The sequence below is a fragment of the Stegostoma tigrinum genome, chromosome 11 (genome assembly GCF_030684315.1).
Source record: "Stegostoma tigrinum isolate sSteTig4 chromosome 11, sSteTig4.hap1, whole genome shotgun sequence".
NCBI classification, from domain to species: Eukaryota; Metazoa; Chordata; class Chondrichthyes; order Orectolobiformes; family Stegostomatidae; genus Stegostoma; species Stegostoma tigrinum.
The window spans coordinates 20,111,400-20,137,201 of NC_081364.1; the positions used below are offsets into that span (position 1 = coordinate 20,111,400).

Sequence of the window (25,802 nt, forward strand, 5' to 3'; positions counted from 1 at the left end):
AGTAGTCTGTCATTATGACGTATTCAAATTTGATATTTCAGGCAAATACCAGCAAATGCTCTCCACGAGAGTGGAAAATTCATGGATCAGATTGAAATGTAACCCTTCAATCCAGGACTCAATATTCTACTGCTTGACCATTTCCTTTGACTTTTCTCTGAATATTTTGAAGAATAAAGCTGCTTACATTGCCAGATGCAAAGATATGATGTTTCACAAGCTCTTGAAGTTTTGGCCGACCCTTGTTTTAAAGAAAACAAAAATGCAAGAGTTTACATGAAAGCAATGACTAGATAGGAAGTTCAACATTTCACTGATAATTCCAGATAATTTAAGTGTGTTTCTGTTCCTTATAAAAGCCAAGAAATATTTTTTTGTCTGGTTTTCATTTGTAACAGTTACAACTGGTCTCTGCTTCCCCCTTTTTTTTCCCATTGTTTTCAATCTTCAGAAATCAGTTTATTGTAAATCTACAATCCAGCACATGACACTTCCTCTGCACGTATTATCAATAAAATAGAAATAATGTTCCTTCCAGCTATGGAACCTAAACTTGTTTGGGATCTGATCTTAATTTAACCATTTCAATCCAACTGGTGTAACATATTTCTTGGAATTTAAAAAATTAATTTCTAACCATCTACTACAATCTAAAGTATCACCCATAAATTATCATCCTTTTCACATAGGCTGTGCCAAATTCTACTGCAACTGCAAGTTATGAAGTAGTGATATAGGAATCATATAGCAGCGACATAGACAGTTTGCTGTGCAAATGCTGGCAAATGTTAGGAACAATGTGAATCACCCAGTTGGTGTATCTTTGCAGCCTTCCCTTGGGAAACACTGCAAAAGAGGATTTGCAGCTGATTCATAATCTCATAGGCCACAAAATATGAATGTATTGGCCACAGAAGAAACAATCTACATAATCAAACACAGCAGTTAAGTCTTCCTCTGCTGCATTGTTTGGTGAAGTCCCACAATGTTTTATGATGGAGAGTGGAAGGGAAATCATGTTCACTACACATAGGAGTTTCCCTAACGAAGATTTCAGAGACAGATTTCTGGGGCTGGGCTTTGAACCTCTATTGGGCCTAAGAAGAGAGATAGGTATATGTTAAAACCAGTGCTATTGGCTGGTATTGCAGGCTCTCGGATCCATACTGTCCACAGGCCATTTTCCCAGGGGCAGGATGGTGGATGGCAGGACTATCTTCCTACACATGACAAGTGATGGATGACTAACTACTTTCGTGAATAGCTGTTTAATAATTTTCCAAATGACCTCTAGATTGTTGGAGGACATCTCCCAGTGGCAGAGAGAAGGCACACCCAGCATGAAGCTCCCTCTCCCTTGGCTAGCTTCCGTGGCTCCTGCTGCTATTTCAAGATAGATGGCCTCTAATTTTCTCTCCATCACCCACAATCAATTGGCAATCCACTGCCCTCTGGGACAAAAAATATTTAATGGACTGTTTCCCACTGTTCAGACTTTTGACCCCTATATAATCTTGATGGTGGAGTCCAGAAGCTTGCTGGAAAATTCAACCCTACCTCAAAAACTCACTAGATTTATAGTAAGAAAACACCAAAATGGCATCTTTGGACTCAAGGTATTAATGCCATCACTAAGCAACAACCTCATTCCTCTATCAGCCACAAACTAACTATTATTAACAACATGTTATATATGACTTTTCAACTGGTGGTTCAACAAAGGGAAATTCAGAGAAATGTCATTTCTGTCTGATTAAATGCAAAACCTTGATCCTTCTAAGTTAAGAAATTTCCTGACACAGCAGATCTGTCTCTTTGAAAAGGATAGCTGCCTGCTGTATTTTCTTTTTCAACAGGCAAAGTTGGCCTGGAGCGAGGTGCAAGGCCCAGATGGTCAGTTGGCCAGGCTATCAGGCTGGGATGCCTGCCTTCATTTACTGGGACATTGGCCCAATTTACTGATGCACTCTCCCATCCTTCAGTTATTAATCCAGCATCACTGTGGGAAAACGTTAGGAAATATTTGAAATAAACAGGGAAAGGAATTTGTCCAACTAGCCTAATGGAAACAACATATTCAAAGGCATTTCTTACAGAAAAATATCTCATCCATTAAACCCATGCAATAAGTGCAAGTCCGTTCAATTGGTTAATGTTTCGTAAAAACACTTAACCATTTATAACAAAGACAGATAATCCTTCAACAAATTCTTAAATCTGTCAATCAAAATGTAAAAACTCTCAGCAGGACCACAATACAGTTGTGGACCATTTGCAACTCAACCAAGCATTCATAATTGCCACAAAACGAATCCTGCAAAATATCTAAGATAACAATGTATGGGGCCGGATGAACACAGCAGGCCAAGCAGCATCTTAGGAGCACAAAAGCTGACGTTTCAGGCCTAGACCCTTCATCAGAAAAGGGGGATGGGGAGAGGACTCTGAAATAAATAGGAAGAGAGGGGGAGGCGGATTGAAGATGGATAGAGGAGAAGATGGGCGCAGAGGAGAGTATGGGTGGGGAGGCAGGGAGGGGATAGGTCAGTCTGGGGAGGACGGACGGTCAAGGGGGCGGGATGAGATTAGTAGGGAGGAAATGGAGGGGCAGCTTGAGGTGGGAGGAGGGGATAGGTGAGAGGAAGGATAGGAGAGAGGTTGCAGGAACAGCAACTCATAGACCGCTTGGGAACCTTGCAGCCCAATGGTATCAATGTAGATTTCACCAGCTTCAAAATCTCCCCTCCCCCCACTGCATCCTAAAACCAGCCCAGCTCATCCCCACCTTCCTCACCTGTTCTTCCTCTCACCTATCCCCTCCTCCCACCTGAAGCCACACCTCCATTTCCTACCTACTAACCTCATCCTGCCCCCTTGACCTGTCCGTCCTCCCCAGACTGACCCATGCCCTCCCTATCTCCCCACCCATACTCTCCTTTGCACCTATCTTTTCCTCTATCTATCTTCAGTCCGCCTCCCTCTCTCTCCCTATTTATTTCAGAATCCTCTCCCCTTCCCCCTTTTCTGATTAAGGGTCTAGCCCCGAAACGTCAGCTTTTGTGCTCCTAAGATGCTGCTTGGCCTGCTGTGTTCATCCAGCCCCACATTTTGTTATCTTGGATTCTCCAGCATCTGCAGTTCACATTATCCCTGCAAAGTATCTACACTGGAGTCCACTGAATATGAAACACCAGGTAGCCTTTTTTAAAGCAGGCGCAGTTTCATTTCCTTTACAAGGCAGATTTCTGTTCAATCAACGAAGTGAAACAGATGTTTAATATTTTTAATGTTCAATCGGAGCAAATTTTTTTCTCATTGAATTCTGAACTTTTACATGTAAGTTCATTGTATGACAAAAGAGCACCACAGCATGTATCCATAAGTTTGAAGGCATTATGGCAGTTTCTCCTCAGAAAAGTGCAGCAATGCGTGTCAATCTTCATACTATGGAAGTCAATAAAATGGTCAACTTACTTTTGGAGGCCAAATTTCTATAAATGATTGTTGCAGGAAAATAAACTTATAATTTATCTAGCTATTAAACCTGAAATAACTTTTCTTTGTATTTCAAGGTCGTCAATGAATGAATAGCAAGGAATAGGAGATGCTAGAAATCACATCTCCTACCAAAATGAATTCAACACCATAAAAATAGTTCAATATCAGAGTGCTCACCCTCACAATTGAATTGGCAAGGGTGGTGTTGTTTAAAGTGTTAGTTTTGAAAGGCGTTAAAGTTGGAGACTGCACTAAGCGCCACCCAATCTGATAATGTCACACAGACTTTGGAACATGTAGGTCAAAGCAACTGAGCATCTTGAAGAATGCAGAGTTTATCCTGGGTCTCTTCAAAGCCTCAGTAACAATGTCTATCTTACCAACACAACTTGCTAATTATGCTAACATTGTTAATATGCAGTAAACTAAATGTCATTTAATTAGGGTCTAATTAAGAGTCACGTGTGGCTTTCCTGTACCTCTATAAACCAAGCAGACCCTTAGTCCCAGTCAAGGAAAGAGAGCAGTGGCAGCAAACTAGTCCAACCGCAAACCAGTTGTTGCTGGCATCACAAAACATGCAAAAAGAATTGCCGAGTGCAAGCTTATTACACTCTTCCTGGAAATAAAAATCCCATGTGATGGAAACAAAGGCAGGAATCCCAGAATCAGGTCAGGTCTGCCGTTTTTAAATCCCACCCTGCCTCTGTTCTGACATGGATGGAGGCCTGAAATCTGAGCCTAAATGCTGTGTTGCATTTTCAACCAATGCAACAGCGGTAAAGTCCATTAGTATACATGAATTGGCTGCACTGTAATGTGGCAATACATGAGCTTGCCCCCTTGATTTTACACAATGGGAGCTCCTGATTTCTATTAGGATGTCTGGAATGAGGAACACGTTGGAAGCATTTAGCTCCATGGATGATATATGATCTTAAAATAAGGAAAGGAGAGTCTTAAGAACAGATTTCCTGTTCTTGGTGCAGTGATATACAAAGAGGAAGGTACAGTAACTGATAAAATGAGAAACAAATTATTCCCTCATAAAAGCAGCAGAAAAAAGATGTATTTAAAACAAAGTACAATTAAGTCTGTTTCCAAAATCAATTATTTTCAATTATATCAATTATCCTGTAATGGAGGATCCATGTTTGAAATATTAGAAGAAGTAAATTTAAACCCATAAGCTTCAGTGCCCCTCACTTTGCAAATGCTGTCAAAATGGTGCAAATGGTATAATTTCCCAGTTCCTCCGTTCTTTGTGAGAATAAATACAGTTTGATCTGTATTTATGATATACTGAATGCAACCAGTACTGTGGAGAAAAAAAATCACTTTGCACTTCAATATTTTACACAATTTTTCAAAAAAATGTACTTGTTTGATTTAAAATTCAAAATGATTTTGGAAAAGCAGAGCATTATTGTAGCTTCACAATTTGGATAGCTCTTAACAAGTACAATTCTTATTCATTTTTGTTTGGGCTCCTACCTCACCAAACATATAGAATAATGTTCCATCTCTCATTTTGTCCACTGCATCATTACTCGGCACAAAGACTGTGTAAGGACCAGGGCCATCCAATATGAAAGGTAGATCACAATTCTATCAAGAGATTAAATAATAAAATTCTTCTCATCTTTGAAGAGTCAATAAAAATACCATCCATGAACCATACCGCATTATAATTGAATAACCCTATCAATAAAAGATCAAACATCTTTATCTAAGAGCCATTTAAAGGCATTTTTCAAGGAAATACTTTTGCAAGATTAAAGAGCATAGAATCTTCTATAATTGTCCAATCTTATTCACTGCTAATGTTGATTTTATTGAGATAGCAATGTCGCACTAACAACCACTTCATGTTAAGTGAATGCTATTAACTCAGCGAACCCATTCCAGAGGAATCATTCTGTATAGAAGAAAGTAAACTCATAAAAGAAAATAAAAATTTAACGGGTTCACCATTGACACAAGAGTGACTTTTTCAATTGCATTATGGAGCTTTGGAAAAAAGTACATTTTCCAGGATTCAACTGAACCATCATTGCCTGATTCATCAAAGGATTTATTTTACATTCATTGGCTGCTGCAAAAGCTGTTTTAAAGTGCCAGATTTTATGCACTTTGTCACTTCGCAGCCAAGATTCTTTTTTTCAAGAAAATGTTTTTCTTATAGGAGGAGATGCAGGGTTGGAACAAGGGTCAGAGTGATAAAATCAATCCAGCAACATCTAAATTTAAAACACATGATCTATTTCCTGTGTGACTGCAACTTTTCTGGACTCAAAACTAATGCAGAAAACATTTTCAACATTGGGCACCAATCATTTTGGCTGATTATTGAAATGGTGACAAAGTCTACGTTGAAGCAATTGCAGTGTCAAAGTGCCATCAGCCAATGTAAAGCATTGGTTTTTGCAGTGCCTTTGGAAGCAGAGGCACCAATTCTGACCAGCACATAAATGCTCCAGGAGCATTTACAGTCATCCTTCTGTGTGGTTAGCAGTCTTGAGTTTGACAAGTCAACCAAAAGGTTTTCATTTGCTAAATCTGACTGGACCTTGCTTAGGCAGGGGAAGAGGTGTGATGATCAACTACGAAGTCATGATTTATGTTCTTAAAACTACATCTTGAAATAGTTTCACAATCAAAGTACATAAATGAAACATGAGCTTACAATAAAGCCACCAGTCTCACAATCATATTAACACTAAAGTAAGATTTAGTTCCAGGCAATTCATTGAACAGAAGCCCAAAATTACGTGCAGCTAGGCTTTTAATTTTGATAGGCCAAAAATTTGGAGTGTATTTACCTCAAGAATGGTTTCAAACCTACTAAACATCAGTCCTGCAGCAAGAATATCAGCAACAGTTTTCTATTTGAAGGAAAAATAAACAATGTAAGATACACACATATTATTTATCAATCTCTGCATACATTACAGCATGTATGAAAGAAACATTGAAATGAGAAAACATGAACGTAACAAACAAACTTAAAAAAATGCTTTGCTTTGTAAATGTAATGAATTGCACAAAGATAAATAACAAATTCCTCAACAGCTGAAAAAGGGTAGACTTTTTCAATAAGTGCAGAAAATTAAGCCCTCAGAACTAACTGGAATTGAATCTCTCTTCTGACATAATGTTAGAAATAACATTCTTAATTCAAATACAAAAATAAAACTAGACAAAGAGCATTAAACACAATAGTAAATATAAGATCTGTAAAAATCACAGACTAAAATAGTGCATGAGCCAATGAGTACGTTAACATTACATTTTTGTACAAATGATATAATATGTTAGTCATTTAGTAGTACAAAACTTAAATATTGCTGAAAAAAACACATTTCCTAAGCTTTTGGTCGCGTATTCATCAGGATAATTCACAAGAGATACCAATAAAGGGAAGAATCAACAGTTATACTGTATGAGAGAACAATGCTGAGTGGGTGGCAAGTGGAGTTTCACTGGTAGAGGTATTGCAGTGGAGAATGCAGCAACTAGTGATGACTGACAGTTAATCACCACACGTGTGTTTACGTATCAAACCAGGCAGGTTGTCTCCTATTAGTCGAATCATTGTTATGAGAAATGAACCAACAAATGGCTGTCATCAATTATCCTGGGATAGAGAGGGCATTTTGAGCATTGGAACCTGTAACTCATGGAGTGCCGCAGGGATCATTTCTGGATTCACAATTATTTACAAATATATATTGATGACTTGGATGAAAGAAGTGAATATACTTTGCCAAGTTTGCAGATGTCAGAAAAAGAGGTGGCCAAGGCATGTGCTGAAGATGACACCAAGGTTCTGCACAGGGATAGAGACAGATAAATGCAGCTGGCAAAACCTTGGCACGTGGAATATTACGTGAGAAAATATGAAGTTATGTACTTTAATAGAAAAAATAGAAGGACAGAATATTATTTGAGTGGGGAAAACTGCAGGAGGCTGTCGGACAGAGGGCTTTGGGAATCCTCATGCAGGCATGACAAAAAAACTAGCATACATTTTCAGCAGTTAACAGGGAAGGCAAAATGAAATGCTGTCTTTATTTCAAAGGGAGCAGAATTTGGAAATTGAAACTAAAAAAAAATTCTATACAAAGGCATTAGTCAGGTCGCATCTGGAATACTGCGAACAGTTTACTTCCCCTTATCTAAGGAAAGGTATACTAGTTTGGAGACAGTCCACAGAAGGTTCAGTAGGTTGAGACTCTTATGGAAGGATTTTCTAATGAGGGAAGTTTGAGTTGGTTGGGCTTATACTAATTCGAATTTGGAAGAATGAACAAAGACCTTATTGAAATGTATAAATGTTATTAAGGGGTTGACGGGATAGGTGTAGATTTTCAATCGGTCATTCAGACTGTTTGCGATGTTAGTGAACAGGAGTTCAAAGAAGGAGGATAGAGTGAAAAATGTCAGTTAAGTATGTGAAAGAGAAGGAGAGGAGACTCTTCATTAGATTTTCAACTGCATTGTAGGGAAACAGCTAAAATACACTGGTTTTGTGTATGAGATTCAGGGAGAAGTCACAAGTATTTGAATACCTGTGATGTATTCAGGCAGAATTGTCCTAGGTGATAGGGGATAGCTAAGGATTGGAGTTAGGGGTCAGGAAAAGCCAGGGAGCTGTGGTCACTCAAGAAGGCTGGCGCTACTAATAGATTGGTATGATTGACAATGGGGGTTGAAAAGTTCATTAGCAGTGTCCGCATGATGCAACAGAGCAAGGTTAGAGCTCATGGAAAACCACAGTGAAGATCTAGCTTAGTGAAACTAGCTGTCAGCAAAAAGCTGGTGTTGTGCCAATGAATAAGTACAGTTTCTAAAGTCCAAGGAAATGCAGACTGAGAAATGAAGGTTAATCGTCCAGATCAGAAGCAGACATTGAGGTAGCCCTTGAGAGACCAGCTCTTGAGAGAGAGCTTCAAGGTCAGCAAAAGTGAACAACTTCAATGACATTTGATGATCCATCGTGTCATTAAAATCCAGGAATAATTGCTGAATAATCTTTGTAATCTCTCATGGCTGTTTGATGTTCATCACATGCTAATTTTTGGGATTTAGAAATAAGTTCTACATTTACTACATATTGTGTTACTGTTCTAACTTATATGGTATTGTTTATTCAAAACTGTGGAGTCTTGTGGCTTTATTCTGTTAACAAGTCTCATCTCATCTTTGATCTATTTTAATAAAGCAGAAGGATACTGGCTCCCTCATCAGATTGTTACATAACTTGGTGATTTCAACATGCATTGTAACAAAGTTGGCAGTCCGGTCTGGGAACATAATGTAATTTGGAGCTCGTGGGATTTGTAATCCACAGTAAAATACATGTGCTGGAACCTGATATGGTTACAGCTGATTAAATTTTACAGCACATATTGAAAACCAAAATGGCTTTGTGAATTGCTACGACTTTTCTGGGGCGAACAGATTTATCCCTGAGTGATTTGTAAACAATTATCAAGACTAAGCAAGTAACATGAGCTGAAAAGTTGCAGTTAGAATTAAAAGCAAAAGCGAAGTGCACAGTTGATGTAACAACACAGTATCTGGGATTGGAAGGAGATAAGAGTATAGCCCAGGTGGAACGCAGGTCAAGTTGGCTCGGATTCAGTTACAGCTGAAGTAGCCTGAGACAGAAAGAGAGATAGATGTCTGAATTTGAACTTCAAAGAGTATGAGAAATCATGAAACAAACTGGATAAAGAAAAGCTTAGGCTATGGGTAGCAAGAGAGTCCAGTATTTTGGCTAAGGAAGAGAATTCCATTTTTAAGTTTGACTCAACAAAATATCTTCCTTTTCCACACAAACCCTACAGTGTGGAAACAGGTCCTTCGGCCTAACAAGTCCACACTGACCCTCAGAACATCCTACCCAGACCCATTCCCCAAACCCACCCAACCTACATATCCCTGAACACGATAGCCAATGCACCTAACCTGCACATCTTTGGACTGTGGGAGGAAACCAGTGCAGTTGGAGGAAACCCATGCAGACACAGGGAGAACATGTCTATTCCACACAGACAGTTGCCCAAGGGGGAATCAAGCCCAGGCCCCTGGAGCTGTGAGGCAGCAGTGCTAACCACTGAGCCACTTTTCTTCCTAAATTTACGGAATAGGAGTATAAAGTCATTTTCTCTCATTGGGGTCAAGACCAGACCCCCTCAAAAATACTTTAAGAATGTAGTCCAGACCCTAACTTTTTCTAATCTTAAAGGTCGATGTGATGTGCATGTTCCAGATGTGATGTGACTGGTCAAACTACTCAATGTTAAGTAGGACACAATTTATCTGAACACTGTAGTTCAAATACAGACAAAAGAAAGAGGGATTTAGAATAACAACTTTTCGTAAACTTAACCGAATAATGGATAAGGCACCTATTACTAATTAACGGGTCCAATATAACAACAACCCATAAGCACACCCCTTGGCAAAAAGGCAAAGTCAGACACAGAGTCTTACATGCAGTTCTCCAGGAGAGTGTTTTCAGAGGAAGTAGCACTTGATGTCTCTGCCTTACAACCTCTCTTCAAAAGCAAAGGGACAAAATAACCTCTTAAAGTGACAACATTGTCACAGGCGAAGGTTGCTAAAGAATCAAAGGCTAAAGGATGCATGGGTACTAATGCTACAAATTGTCCTGACTGGTGAAGCAGGGAATGTGTAATTTAGACCTTTGAAAGAACAATCCTCAGATGATGAGACAGTTAAAAAGTGTAGGTCTTTATGCCTGTAGCCTTCTCAGTGAAGCTTAATTACTAAGTTTAGGGCAGTAAAGATGAAACCCAGTGAGACATTTGTGGAATTCACTGGAGAAAAAGAAATATAAAATCACTGGCATTGTTCACCGAAGTTCCAGCAAATGTTTGAAAATGTGATGGGAATCATGACTATGGAGGAATTCAAGAATAGCATTCCAGTAACAACTGAGTCCAATTTGGTTGTGCATCAATTATTTAAAGTCAAAAAGTCAGCGGGTCCAGTCAACGTAAATAATATTTCCCACAAACAGCTAAGTGTTGGTTTCCATTTGGCAACTTTTTAAGCAGAAAAGCTGGGGGAATAGGTTAAACGCAAAGGCTGCCCCAAGTGCTAGAAAGGATAATATAGAGAAGACAAGCAATGTTACAAAACCAGAATGTTTTCATTGTCATAAGACAAGGCATTTAAAAGCAAATTGTTGGAAGCAGAACACTAATCTGGAGGGAGTAACAGGAACACTTAAGGGGTCTTCAGAAAATACAGTACCAATAAAAGAAATGAATGTTAAACCAGTGGAAATGACGCACATGACAAGAATTTCCACAAGGCAAATTTGCAGCAGAAAATGAAGTTTGGAAGGCATCCTCTGCATCTTACAGTGGGAATTGATGGCAGCACCAAGGATTATAAGTGGTTTATATCTGAAAAGTAAATCTCTCCATTTTTATCCAAGGAAAAGCCTAAAAAGATTGTTATCCTGACAGACATTGATACGGCTCAGAGCTTAATGCTAGCAAGGGTGTTAATGGAAAGTGTGTCTCCTTCCCATTACACAAAGAAAATTTAAATTGCGCCCTGGTAAATGAATCACATGTAATTAGAATTGTTCTTAAATTGTCTATTATAAATATGGATTTTATATTGGTAAATTATGCAGTTGGCGCCACGGTTTCATTGCCAATTGAGATGGACTGCCCCAATTTGTAAGTTGTTTTTGTGAATATAAATTCTTTGTCAATTGTTGTTACGAAGTTGGGTACAGTATTCATGGATTGGAAGGCAGGAAGTTAAAATTTATTGGTAAAGATGATTGTGGGGAGAAGAGTGCCATGGCCTCTTTAAGAGCTTGTGCTTGGAAGTTTATAAATGCAGGTGTACAGAAAGTGCCCGAATGGAAACATTTTGTATAGAACAACCAAGTGGCACTTTTTCCAAGACAACAAATTTGAATTTGGCCAATTAATTTAAACCAAGCACCTAGGTACATAAAGCCAATTGAATTTAAGTCTGATGGTATTGACAACCTGAAACTAATCATATTTTCACAATTTGATTATGTCATTACGGGTATTTAAGACGAGGTCATTTGAAAAATTGGGGAGAGCCATTTGCCACCTCCTTGAGTTAGCACCATTCAGCTCTCAGAGAAAACCATTCTAATTATTCAAAGGTACCATGGTATTTTAGTTCAAAGTTCTCATTGAAGAAATTATAGAGATAAAACATCCCTGACAGCAGAATTAGTGGGAGAAAGGCATTTGTGAAGACAGCAGAATATTCCAGAAGACAGCCTGTGTGAACATGGAGAGATTAAGTTATAATTCATTGTTTTCTTATTAATTAGGTTGATTAAGTGGGGCTTGTGTTTAATTGGACAGTATTCCAGTAGAATTTAGATTAGTTAGGAAGCGGTTAGGAGTATGGGGGGAATTGTCAGTTTGTTAGTAATTCTGTTAATTTGCTCATTGTTGGGTTAAATAAATGAATTGTTTCTTGTTACTTGTAAAGTGGAGTGCAGGGATATTCTTGCTTTTAACCACTCTTTTAATAGATTACGAGGGGATAGGTGTGCTTCTCTGGGTTTTTCAGGGGCAATTATTTGAAGGGAACTCCTACTCTCGTCATAACAGATTGAGGCTTGTGTTTTAGAACATTGAACAGTACAGGCCCTTCGGCCAATGATGTTTTAGTTTAATTATCAGAGGGGCTTGGCTATTCCTCCTCCGTAACATTGTAATCCAGTTTAGTAAAGAATTGGTACAAATAAAAGTATGATGCGTACGCACCTATAATAAGATGACAAGATATAGGAGCAGAAATAGGCCATCTGGCCCAGCAAGTCTGCTCCACTATGTGATCATGGCCGATGGGTTTCTCAACTTCATTCCTCTGCGTTCTCCCACTTAGCTTTGATCCCCTTACTAATCAAGGACCTAATCATCTCGCTTAGATAAATTAATGCCTTGGCCTCCACAGCTTCATGTGGCAATGAGTTCCCCATTCTTTGGCTGAAGAAATTCCTCCTCGTTTCAATTCAAAAGGGTCATTTCTACACTCTGACACTGTGCCCTTGAGTCCTAGTCTCTCCTATTAATGGAAACATTGTCTCCACATTCACTCCAAGCAGGCCTCTCAGTATTCTGTAAGTTTCAAACAGATTTCACCCCCCCGCCATCTTATTCTTCTAAACTCCATTAAGTACAGAATCCTTTAACGCTCGTCATATGACAAGCCCTTCACTCCTGGGATCATTCTTGTGTACTTTCTCTGAAAGCCCTCCAAGTTCAATTCCCAGCCTTCCTAGAGTATTCACAGAACTGAGTTTAGACTTTAGATAACAAAGTGTGGAGTTGGATGAACACAGCAGGCCAAGCAGCATTTTAGGAGCACAAAAGCTGATGTTTTGGGCCTAGACCCTTCATCTGACATCAGCTTTTGTGCTCCTAAGATGCTGCTTGGCCTGCTGCGTTCATCCAGCTCCACACTTTGTTGTCTCAGATTCTCCAGCATCTGTAGTTCCCATTATCTCGGAGTTTAGACTTTCTCTGCTTCAAATAACCCTTTGGTATTCTAACCAAACATTTCTGATTTGGAACTTTCAAATGAAGTACCTTACACTAAAATTACCATATCTCTTTCAGGTAAAGCTGCTTTACACATCTAACTTCCACTAAGAATTCTGAGAACTAAAACCAAAAGGCTTTTGAAGCTGTCGATTCTTCCCTTAAACAAAAGAAAGAAAATCCAGATGCTTCTAACTAGAAACAACCTGTGGCTGTCTAACCTGTCTAGCCGTAAAAATACATCCAATACAAACAAAACCCTATTACATTCCAGGAAATCTCTCTCTCTCCCATACTGGGTTTTAAAGCAAAACATGGCTGCAGAAATATGAAAATTTCCCCATTAAATCCCTTCTAATACACAGGGACTAAAACCTACATGCCACAAGTTCAAACACTAAAGTTGATTATATTAAATGACATGCCTTACATCATATTTGTCCTGACTTTCGGTTTTTATAGGTTTGTAAATATGATATATGTAAGTATAAAAATGAAGCAGTAATCTATAAGTCTGCAACAAACTATCTGTTAGAAGTTAATGGTAAGGACTGGTTATATTTTCAAAGCCATTGGAAAGAAACATTTACCAGAGTGAAACTTTGTTGGGCAATGGTAGATATATGAAGAAATCCTCTACTTATATCTATTTTATTTTTGTACCGAGCAAGCCAGCAGTCTATGGCTGGTAATATTCATGGAACAGGCACTTTGAAAAGTTGCTACGTTCAACATTCAATTCTGTCCAGCAACTGGGAGGGACCTATTGCAGGGTTTTCAATAGCTTAACTCAGAAAAGTCAGAATAAAAAAGCCAATAGGTTTATGAAAGAGAAACAGAGTAGATTCTTTGTTAAAAATACTTCTTTTTAGCTATATTGCAGTGAAGCAACTGAACTACTTAGGTTCTGTTTAGGAGGCACAATGAAAAGAAGTCAAGAGCAGTTGAAGTGATAATGGGAACTGCAGATGCTGGAGAATCCAAGATAACAAAGTGTGGAGCTGGATGAACACAACAGGCCCAGCAGCATCTCAGGAGCATAAAGAGGAGGGTAACTTCTTCAGGTTAGGCATCCCTGGAAGAGGCTTCACAGTGGGGTTAAAATTGTATCAGTGATAATGGGAACTGCAGATGCTGGAGAAGCTGGATCCTCTCTGATAAAGGTTGTCGGCCTGAATCGTCAGCTTTTGTGCTCCTGAGATGCTGCTTGGCCTGCTGTGTTCACCCAGCTCCACACTTTGTTATCCAAGAGCAGTTGAATATCTCCATGCTGTTATAACTTGGTAATTCTAGGAGACTGAAGGCAGATAAGGATTGGACTCAGGGGTTAAGAAAAGTCCTTTAAGTTATGATGAGCCTTACAACAAGTCACAAGCTACTAATAGATCAATATTGCTTTAGGTGATGGATGAAAACCCATTAGCAATTTTTACTTATGGAACATTAGAGAGCAGAGCAAAACAGAGGCAAGATCTAGCTTGGTGAAGCTAAGTTAATTAATCAGTTTATTAAAAAAACTATTATGTACGAAATTTAATGTGAGATTTACCTGTGGATCCCCGAGATTTTCAATGTTTCCAGATAAAAACCGGTCAATTGTGTGAATGATTCCATTTGATGCTGCTTTGTTGCCCCTCACGATGTTGTACCTTTTATTTTGAAATACAAGCTGAAAGTACTTTGCACAGAAAAATTAGAAAGTAACGTTAGTGAACAAATTGGTTCCTCAGATTGGAAATCTTGAAGTTCCTAACTGTAGCATTAGTCTAGAGACGCATCGGAAGACAGCAATCCACTATTGTGTTACTTTTCTAAACAACTATACAGGCATAGATAGAGGAATCTAAGTATCATGGAATGAAGGATGTGGGAATATTGGAACACAAGGGGATGACACAACAGCTTTTGTATTTGAAATAAAATCCTGTTATTTCAATATTTTAACAGAAGATATCACTAAAATGAAAAAAATGTGTGATAAAAGATCAGAAATGTGAGAGCATGTAACATCACTTATTTGAGTAAAAGATAACTTGTAAAGCATTTTGACTATTTTGCCTGTTCTACCCATGTCACATGACCAATCTTCTCCCCTCCTTAGGGCACTGATGTTTCATAGAATGCCCTAACATCCTTTTTCCTGTTATGCCACGCAGCAGGTATGTGTCACACCCTTAAGGTACATGCTGATGTTGTCATCAGAGGTTGCAGACAGAAGAACTCATGGAGAGGCAAACTGAATTGGAAATCGTACATACACCATTGAAGCCTCAACAAAGATCTGGGCAAGAAAACAATCCTACTATTGAAACCTTGCTGGATGAATGGGTGCTGGCGTAGAGCCACAGCAGCTCCACTATCCAATATATGCTTTAGATGCAATCAACACTTTTGTCACAGTCAGAAATATGCACCAAAGCAGAAAGATCTGTCATGGATCTGCTTTTGTCACAAAGAGCCAGCAGTTATTCAACATTTCTTCAGGTATGCAAAACATGGACACCAAAGGACACTGGGCCCACATGCAGAAAATCTCATTTCAAAAGGTAAGCTAGACCCCGAAACATGTCAGAGCTAACAAACAAGGTGGCAAAACATCTCAACGCTGGCAGCAGGGAAAATCATCCGAACAAACATGTACATTTTAAAAGCTCATTAGGACTCAGACATATGATAATTTGCTCTGAAAACTACCAAAGTGTCCTTGCTTTCTGTTTCTTGGATGAACACAACAAAACTTTATACGACAGAATGAAGATTAAACATTGCTGGTAGGCTGTAGTCCTTTTGAAAATTTAATCATTTTATTCAGAAGACCAAGCACAGGTGAACTGTTAAAGGCATCCAGCCAACAAACCAAAAATCTATCTTTAGAAAATGACCAAGTCAAGTTGTCAAACTCAGGTACCAGTATCACAAGGTAGGTGATCAGAAGCTTTTATAACTGTTAATGCGCATATCCCCAAAAAGCAGGTCAAAATAACCCTAAACCCCAAAATTGATACAGGTGCTTGTGTCAACATATTACAATTACACAAGAAAAAGGTCATGTACTCCAACAAGTGGTACTCCGTGGTACAACTTATAAAAGACTGTCTCACATCATTTAATTCCCTGCAGTCACACCAATCACACTGCAGTGGCAGTATGCATTCAAATTGGATTCCCAAAATCTTCTACATGGTAAATGCCAAACATCCAGCATTGACATATGCGCAGATTTCAGTGTTGTAATCATCCATGAGATGCAAACCATACCAATGTTTGGGAGAATGAACAGACCACAGGACTTTCCTCTTCAAATAGGGTGAGAATGAAACATCACCAGCAAAAACTACCAGAACTGTGTACCACACAGAAAGTGCAAGACAGTCATGAATACCTGGCAACCATAAAGGATTTATAACATAAGCATACAGCCCATCAAATGAAGACATGACTGATCATGGTACTATATTGCAAAGGAATAGATGCCACTTCAGATAAATGTATGAAATGTCAAACATGCACAGAGAAATGAGGAAAAAAACTCTGACAACAATGATTGTGTAGCAAGGCTGAATGCTGTCAGGTCAACCAAGTTGTCAGCCAAGAGCCAAGAAAACAGCTCAAACTTCTGCAGTTGGGAAAATGATCACCAGATCAGTGCAAGTTGTCAAGCCTCCAAAATCATATGTAAAATTACATACTATAACAAAGTTTAAATTATTCAGCTTGTTAACTCTGTTTATACACAGCTGTTTAATTGTTGAATTGACAGCATGCATGTACATACATCTGTTTGGAATTTATTTCCTTTAGAAAAAGAGTCATGTAATGCTGTGTCTCACAATAGATATGTAATATACCTTTAAGGAACTTGCTCATGATGTCATCACCATATTGTGGCATGTAACCTGATGGTTTAACGATTTCAGTTTCTACCTCACTGAACTCTCTTGCATCATGACATGCAACATGAAGTATGTTATAGTACATTTAAATTGCTTGGCTTGATCACAGCCATGCAAATGCCTGTGACTGTAGCATACATATGTAAATATAAAGTACTTTATTAAAAGTTCATTGAATTCTTTCATACTACTTTACCTGCATCTCATTCATGTGTTATGGGAGCTATTGCAAGTATGATATCATAATGCTTGAAGATCAATTATCACATCATATCACATCAACTTTCAGTGCGCAACAGAAATCTCTTCACATTTGGGCCAACACAGTGAGATTTGGCACATAATTTGGTCCCAGTCTGTCTATCTCCCCCGCACTTGAGAAAATTGTTGGGAATGCATTAGCCATTAAGACATACCAAGAAATGCCATTCCATAAACTTCATTATTGGAGCCCAGCTAATGTTGAGGTAATATTGAGTTTGATAATGGTGATGGCAACGTTAAGGTCCTTTATCTTTAATCCACCATATTCTCTGACTTCCACAGGGCTGAGGGAAAGCAAAATGCTTTGCCGGGGAGGAGATGCCCCTGGAGCAGCTGTTCCCCTTAGCTGAAGAGTCAAAAACAAGGGGGCAACATTTTAAGATGATGGGGAGAAGGCTTAGCAGAAAAATTTTTGTAACCAAAGGATGTGATGGGAATCTGGAATGTTCTGCCTGAGAGTGCAGTAGAGACGGGAAACGTCACAACCTTTAAAAAGTACACTTATGAGCACTTGAAATGTCACTCTATGCCTATGGCTGAGGATATGAAGGGAATGGAGGAAAAGAAATAAAAAAGACTAAATTCTCCTCACAGCTTAACCCAATCTCATCTGATAAAGAACTGGAAATTCTACAAATGATATTACATGTTCTCTTGTTTCTGATCTTACAGATGAAAATCTCAAGTGATCCTTCTCAAGGGCATTCATCAAAGACATGCAAGAGCAAACACCCAGTAAGCATACAATACAATCAGATGCAAGTTTTTCCTATCAAATAGATGCTGCTAAATCTGGAAATTCTCTGGCTTGAAAAGTTATGGAGCCATTTGAAACTTTACTTAAATATCTTGCAGTTTATGACACCTATACGTTTTTCGCCTTCAAATACCAATGATGAGTACACATTTTGTAAAATATTTCAAGTAATTCATTCAGCTGTCCACACAATGCTACAAAAATGTATCATAATCAATAATCACAGATAAATCAGAAAATTGATTAGGATTTTGATCATTCTTACCCAAATGCAGATCAGGGGATAACACTTAGAAAAGCTTCCTGTGACGAGTTTTATGTTTTCTTGGGATATAGTTTTCTTTCACTGTGATCTATCACTATCTTGCCTGTTTAGTTTTAATAGCTATATTGCAGAGTAATGAGACAGAAACCAAGCTGCTGTCATTGTTACCCCTGCAGCTGTGAGCCAAAAACTGCCTGAGACCACTCGAGGTGATTGTCTCTTCACTTAGTGTCACCTCATTCAGCAAAGGTTGAGCAGAAAACCAACCTACAACTCCCATTTTTTCATTGAAGAGAATTAAATATACACTTCTGACTAACTATGAAATATTTAATCTTTGAAAATGCAGGCAACTAGTCTTGTAATTAGCAAAACGTACAACATTCAAAACCAAACACTCGCACTATAAAAATGGCCCTACCTTTCTTGCCTGGATCACTTCAACAGTATCACCAGTCAATGTTTCAAAGGTTGTAATATTTTTAAGGTCCTCGAGTAGTAAAACACCAGGTACAATGTGCTGCTTGCATGAAAATTTGCTTGTATCAATTACCTTTGTTGGAATATAACACAAATAGAAAATGAGAAGAGTATCAAAGGAGAACCATATCAAGTTTAATGCTTGGAAAGATCAATGATATGACTTGATGTATTTCTGAGATGTGGTTGATTCAAAATGAGTTTATAACCTGTTTTGAGCACATCTGAGGCCATTTTTCAACATTGCTCTCACTATTACACAAAACCGGCTTGAGGATCACTGACTGTTGACTATATGAGCTAATCTTTTCACTGAATACATGACCAAGAAAATGTTTTCAGTTAAATTTTCCTAAGTAAATCATTTGAATGAACACACAACATTTTGGATGGAAATTAAAATAATAAAATTTAAAATAGAAGACTGCAAAAATGGAAAGGAAAATTTATTTTATACATTTAATTGAATTGAATTAATAGTACTCGAATAAAGTACTAGATCTGCAGGGAAAGGTCAGCATTTGTTCAGTATTTCAATTTATGGTGTAAATTACTTTCCAAAAATTGTCCAGTGGGGTGCCCGAAATTTCCTGGTGCACAATGCTATAGTTAAAAGCCTATCAGAAAACCTGACCCTACTTTTTTTCTATGGCTACACTTAAAACAGAGTTTCTAGCTATTCATAGGAAAATAATTTAATATTGAACAAAATAAATGGTCCTTGAAAAGAAACATGTCTGTACCCTGTGTTAAAAATTAATAAATGCAAATTATCAGGCATGAGTGACAAATGGTGTCAAATTGAAAGCTTGACGAGCACAGTAGGGCAGATTCAGGTTTATTTGCAAACTCCTAGATGTGATTCTCTTGACAGGCCTTTGCCTGAATCTGACAAAGCTGATTACCATTAAAAGCCGAAAGGATTTAACTTTAATTTCTGTTTCACTGATTGAACAAAGAACAATAAAACAGAGAAACAGGCTCTTTGGCCTACCAAGATTGAGCCAAGACAAGATGCCTTTCTAAAGTAAAAACCTTTTGCCTCTAGGTGATATGTATCCCTGTACTGCCCCTTAAATGTTGCTAATGTATCTGCCTTCACCACCTCCATTCTAGGCACTTACCACTGTGTAAAAATCTTTCCTATCACGTCTCCTCTAAACTTACCCCCTTTTACCTTAAATGTATGTCCCTGAGTAATTGACATTTCTACACTGGGAAAAAAAAGACATTCTCTCATAATTTTGTTAACTTCTACCAGGACATCCCTTATCCTCGGACTTTCAAATGAAATCAAGCCAATTTTTCCAATCTCTCCTCATACCTAATACTGTCCAAACGAGGCAACATCTTGGTAAATAGCCTCTATACCCTCTCCAAAGCCCCTACATCCTTCTGGTAGTGACGAGAGTTGTACATAATATTGGAAATATGGCCTAACTAAAGTTCTATGTAGCAGCAACATGAGTTGCCTATTTTTAAACTTATGCATCAACTTTGAAGGCAAGCATGCCATTATGCCTTCTTGACCACCTTATGCACTTGTGTTGCCACTTTCAGGGAACTGTGGAGCTATAAGCCTATATCCCTCCGCATTGATTTCACCCTTTATTAGAATGCCAACTCACCTGTTTCTTTTCTCTTTTTGACTCTACTTCCTAAAGATTGGATATTAGTTTCCTAATGTTGTCACCCTCCAGCTACGTAATTTTACCGATTTTCAGCTATTTGTGTTGTTAATTCATTCAGCATATCGAGAATGACCAATGCGAAAAAGAATTTTCTGCCATTTACTGTATTCTTCACACCTGCATTAGATCTCCCAAAATACATTACCTTGCATTAAACTCAGCAACTGAAAATCTGTTGGAGCCCTGAGGGACCATATACCAGCCTGACTTTCAGGCAAGCCTTTACATGGACATCCAACACTTCAACCCAAAAGAGGTAAAAAGCTGTTCAGTCATGCAAGTTGGAATCCTACACTTATTGTCAACTGGCAAAGTGGTAGTGAAACCCAAATCTGAAAATGATGCAGGCCAAATGGCTGCTATCTTAGCTGTACACCACTATACCAGACTTAAACTGAAAGTTCATAACCATACCTTTCTAGGTATATTTCAGAAGACTCAGGCTTGGGAGCCCCAATGGTATCACTATGGACTTCACAATCTCCCTTCTCCCAACCACATCCCAAAACCAGCCCAGCTCATCCCCGCCTCCCTAACCTGTCCTTCCTCCCACTGATCCATTCCTCCCACCTCAAGCCCCACCCCCCCATGTCCTACCAACCAGCCTCATCCCACCTACTTGAACTCTCTGTCCTCCCTGGGCTGACCTATCCCCTCCCTAACTCCCCACCCACACTCACTTTTACTGGCTCCAACCCCGCCTCTTTGGCCTGTCTGTCTCCTCTCTACCCATCTTCTCCTTTATCCATCTATCCACCTTTCTCTCTCTCCCTATTTATTTCAGAATCCCCTTCCCCTCCCCCATTTCTGAAGAAGGGTCTAGACCCAAAACATCAGCTTTCCTGCTCCTCTGATGCTGCTTGACCGGCTGTGTTCATCCAGCTCTACACCTTGTTATATATTATTTCAAGTCAGTCAGTTGTGCATTCACTCCGATGAACAGAGCCAAGGTGAGCCCTAATCATATCATTACATGACAGAGATCATGAACATGAAATAAAACAGTCTTCATTAATTAGAAATAATGGGAACTGCAGATGCTGGAGAATTCCAAGATAATAAAATGTGAGGCCGGATGAACACAGCAGGCCAAGCAGCATCTCAGGAGCACAAAAGCTGATGTTACGGGCCTAGACCCTTCATCAGAGAGAGCAATGAAGGGTCTAGGCCCGAAACATCAGCTTTTGTGCTCCTGAGATGCTGCTTGGCCTGCTGTGTTCATCCAGCCTCACATTTCATTAATTAGAAGTCCATTTTCCCCATCGTTTGTTCTCTGCCTCCTCCCTGCCCTGCATGATATCTGGGTATACAACAGAGTAACACACTGTACTGTTGACACCTGACACTGTGCATTAGTGTTATGCACATAAACCTCAAAACTCCTGAATTCTTAATCTTGGTAATCCCTAGTTTGTTACATTAGTTTTCAGGATTCTGCCGCAGCGCATTGAATCTCAAGCTTCTTACAATTTCCAGAGCCTTGAATGAATAACATGCAATGCACAAGAACATTCTGTCATCCACAAGCCTGCAGATCATTTGATAAAGAAGAAACTGGAGTTTTGTGGTTTTCCATTCAAAACTGTTAACAGAATTTTTCTGAGTAAACTATATAAACATATTGGTTTTATATATATGTAAATAGGAGCATATTTTCAACTTGTCTTATCCATGATCTGAAGTAACTTACCTGGTTGCTTTTCAGTTTCTTGACTAGAGGAAGAAAGACTGTAAAAGGTCCCATGTTACTCAATGTTGATGTACATCCATTATCTGAAAACATTAAAAGGAAATGCCAAGCAAAACATATTTAATCATCTCTCTTAAAGCTTATTTACTCTAGATGAGAATTTGAAACAGAATATTACTCCAAAATTACTTTTCAAGCAATAAAGGCCCAGATTTTGCAGTCAAAACCATGGTGAAGCTAAAGGAACTCCAAAGTCATGTTTCAGTTGTGTTAGAGAGAGATAATGGGAACTGCAGATGCTGGAGAATCCTAATGGTATCAATGTGGACTTCACCAGTTTCAAAATCTCCCCTTCCCCCACCGCATCCCAAAACCAGCCCAGTTCGTCCCCTCCCCCCACTGCACCACACAACCAGCCCAGCTCTTCCCCTCCACCCAGCTGCATCCCAAAACCAGTCCAACCTGTCTCTGCCTCCCTAACCTGTTCTTCCTCTCACCCATCCCTTCCTCCCACCCCAAGCCGCACCCCCATCTACCTACTAACCTCATTCCTCCTCCTTGACCTGTCCGTCTTCCCTGGACTGACCTATCCCCTCCCTACCTCCCCACCTATACTCTCTCCACCTATCTTCTTTTCTCTCCATCTTCGGTCTGCCTCCCCCTCTCTCCCTATTTATACCAGAACCCTCACCCCATCCCCCTCTCTGATGAAGGGTCTAGGCCCGAAACGTCAGCTTTTGTGCTCCTGAGATGCTGCTTGGCCTGCTGTGTTCATCCAGCTTCACATTTTATTATCTTATTTCAGTTGTGTTGCTGACTTTGAAAAAATAAAATCTTGCTAGCTGTCTCACTATTGACAAGCTCTGAGTAATATGAAAATATTGTGTTTGCATGTAGATATAAACTAAACTTACTGCAGAATGTTGTCACTTCAAGCTTAAGTATGCCTTTAGTAATGCAGCTAATGGGAACTGCAGATGCTGGAGAATCCGAGATAAAGTGTGGAGCTGGATGGACACAGCAGGCCAAGCAGCATCTTAGGAGCTTTTGTGCTCATCCAGCTCCACGCTTCGTTAAGTGTGAATTTGCTGCCAATTAAGCACCTTCGCAGTGAAAATTAATTAAGTCTGAAGTTTCATTCTTTTCAGGAACTAGTTGTTGTTGGAGATTTAAAAACTGTAGCACGCAAAATAATTTTAATTTTACTCTTAACTTTGCCTCTGCTTTATCTTTCTTAATCTGATCATTCCTTCCTTTCTGACTTTGATTTGACATTGAATTCTCCTGTGCCATTATACACTTGTGTCTCTGTCCTTGTGCTGTTAATTCACAATCACGCAATCTGACTGGTTAAGTAACTTGTTTTTTTTCTTCAGGTAAACACCGAAAGAACTGTGGATGCTGTAAATCAGGAACAAAAACACAAGTTGCTGGAAAAGCTTGGCAAATCTAGCAGCATCTATGAAGAAAAAATCAGGGTTAATGTTTTGGTTTTGGTGACTCTTCCTTAGAAAGATTCTGAGGAAGTTTTCAAGAAGCCAATTGATTGGGACTTAACCAATCAGGCATCGGTGTAAGTGCGTTGCAGGATTTAAAGCAATTGCAGTAGTTTAAAGAAAGCTACAAAATGGCTTTAGAGCAAAACACCATATTTAGTTTAAAATCTGTGGCAGGTCGAATAGCCCCTGGGTTTCATGAATGCAGCTGTGAAATGCTGGAGAAAGCAGGGTGAGAACAGACTCTGTTTGGCAGGAGTATCCAAGGGGAGTAGCTTAGGAGCAATGGAAAAAGGTGGGTAGCTAGCTACTGCTAATTCAAAGACCTCAGAGACTATCCTTAATTTGCTTATCAAATCTGGGAAGAGAATGCACTGAACTAAATCGCTTATAATAATTTTTGCTCCAAAAATCCCTGCAACTTAATTGAAAAGTCATGAAACAGAGCTCCCCTGGTTTCATTGAGTACATTATGTCTGCTTCCTGTCGCATTATATTTAGTGGGACAGGCATTCAATATTCGGGACATGGTAGGAATAGGGACAAGGGATGGCACTGGTTCCAGAACCAACATTGCTTGCGTGTGTTTGTAAAGACAAAAGGTCTAGCTGCAGCACAAGGCATGTAGCCATTGCGTTATATAACTACCACAAAATGAAGTTCTTCTCAGACCCATCAGGCTTCATAACAAAAATGCAGCTGCGTCACACATGATCCACAACTGACCTCATATTTTGGAGGAACACAGGGCCGTACTTTCACATGTTAGTGTCAAAAAAGGAAGCACAGTGCTAGGAAGCATCGGCACACCTCAGTTTGGCTTGACATTAACATATCGCTCTAGCATTATTCTTTATGCAGCCTGTCAAGTTTGAGAGTTGCTTATATTTGCTGAGTTACAGAATCACAGAATCACACAGCATGGAAACAAACCCTTCAGTCCAACTCGTTCATGCCGATCAAGTTTCCCAAACTAAACTCGTCACATTTGGCCCATATCCCTCTAAACCCTTCCTATTCATGTACCTGTCCAGATGTCTTTTAAACGTTGCAACTGTACCTGTAGCTACCACTTCCTTAGGCAGTTCTAATTTCCACATAACAAATCCTCTTTGTGAAAGTGCTGCCTCTCAGGTCTTTTTTAAATCTTTCCCCTCTCACTTTAAACCAATGCCCTTGAGTTCTGGGCTCCCCATAGTAGGGAAAAGATGTTTGTTATTCACCTTATCTAAAACCTTCATGATTTTATAAAGCTCTGGTTTGAATGGAAGCCTTTAATTTTACTCACAAAGAGAAGGGTCGATGGATAATGGAATACTTATGCGGTGGAGGAAAAAGGAATTAGTTGAGTGGACAGACGTGTTAGCCAAGAGCATGTTTCTTGTGTGGGAGTGTTTCTCAAGCAGCATTATAAAGGCAGTCTGGTTTCATCATGTTGTGAGATGAGAGGAGGGGAGGCATTATGTTAGTGTTCACCATTATCTTAGCCTCAAAGAGATGGAGACAGTAAGGACTGCAGATGCTGGAAGCTGAAGTCAATAACGTGGAGCTGGAAAAACACAGCTGATCAGACCTCATCCGAGGAGGAGGAAAGTCGACGTTTCAGGCTGAAACCCTTTGCCAGGAATCTCTGTTAATTCTCCTGCTCCTTGGCTGCTGTCTGACTGGCTGTGCATTTCCAGCTACATGTTTATCAACTCAAAGTGGTATGTGTTTACTTAAATCAGTGGATAAACTGAACCAGTAGTGAAAAGCAGAAATACGGTTGAAATTGGCACAGATAAGGCTGTTCTCCCTCAGAATGAAGCCAAATCCAGTTCAGACAGTCTCCAAAGATAAATACTGGCAAGAATGGTATCGTTGAAAGGAGTTTGTAAATTCAATTCCTAATAATTGGTAGTCTTTGCTTTTGCAAGGGAAGATTTACAGGGTTCAGAGGAAAGGGCCATATTATAACAATACATTACAGTAGTTTGAGAAATGTTGAAAAAATTACCAAACATTGCAAGTGATGCAGTGCTGTACTGGTTAGTGATAAGCTTTTGGATCACATCCCTGATGGGACCAATGCATTTACGGCCATCTCCAATCTCATCTGGTTTACAGGCGCACCTGAACATTTAAAACAAACAGTACAACTGAATCAATCACTGTGATCCCATGCACTTGCACTGATTTCATAAA

The 25,802-nt window shown here is 39.2% G+C and overlaps 1 protein-coding gene across 1 annotated transcript in view; it reads right to left on the reverse strand.

Annotated features, from left to right (window-relative positions):
• The window catches only part of stab1 (stabilin 1), a 258,505-nt gene that overhangs the window by 168,674 nt on the left and 64,029 nt on the right, over positions 1-25,802 (reverse strand). The window contains exons 10-16 of the mRNA XM_048547400.2: positions 25,615-25,730; positions 22,123-22,205; positions 18,683-18,814; positions 14,632-14,760; positions 6,321-6,383; positions 4,993-5,106; positions 188-241 (exon numbers count right to left, since the gene is read on the reverse strand). Of these exons, the coding sequence (XP_048403357.1) occupies positions 188-241; positions 4,993-5,106; positions 6,321-6,383; positions 14,632-14,760; positions 18,683-18,814; positions 22,123-22,205; positions 25,615-25,730 (691 nt within the window). The remainder of the gene's footprint in view (positions 1-187; positions 242-4,992; positions 5,107-6,320; positions 6,384-14,631; positions 14,761-18,682; positions 18,815-22,122; positions 22,206-25,614; positions 25,731-25,802) is intronic.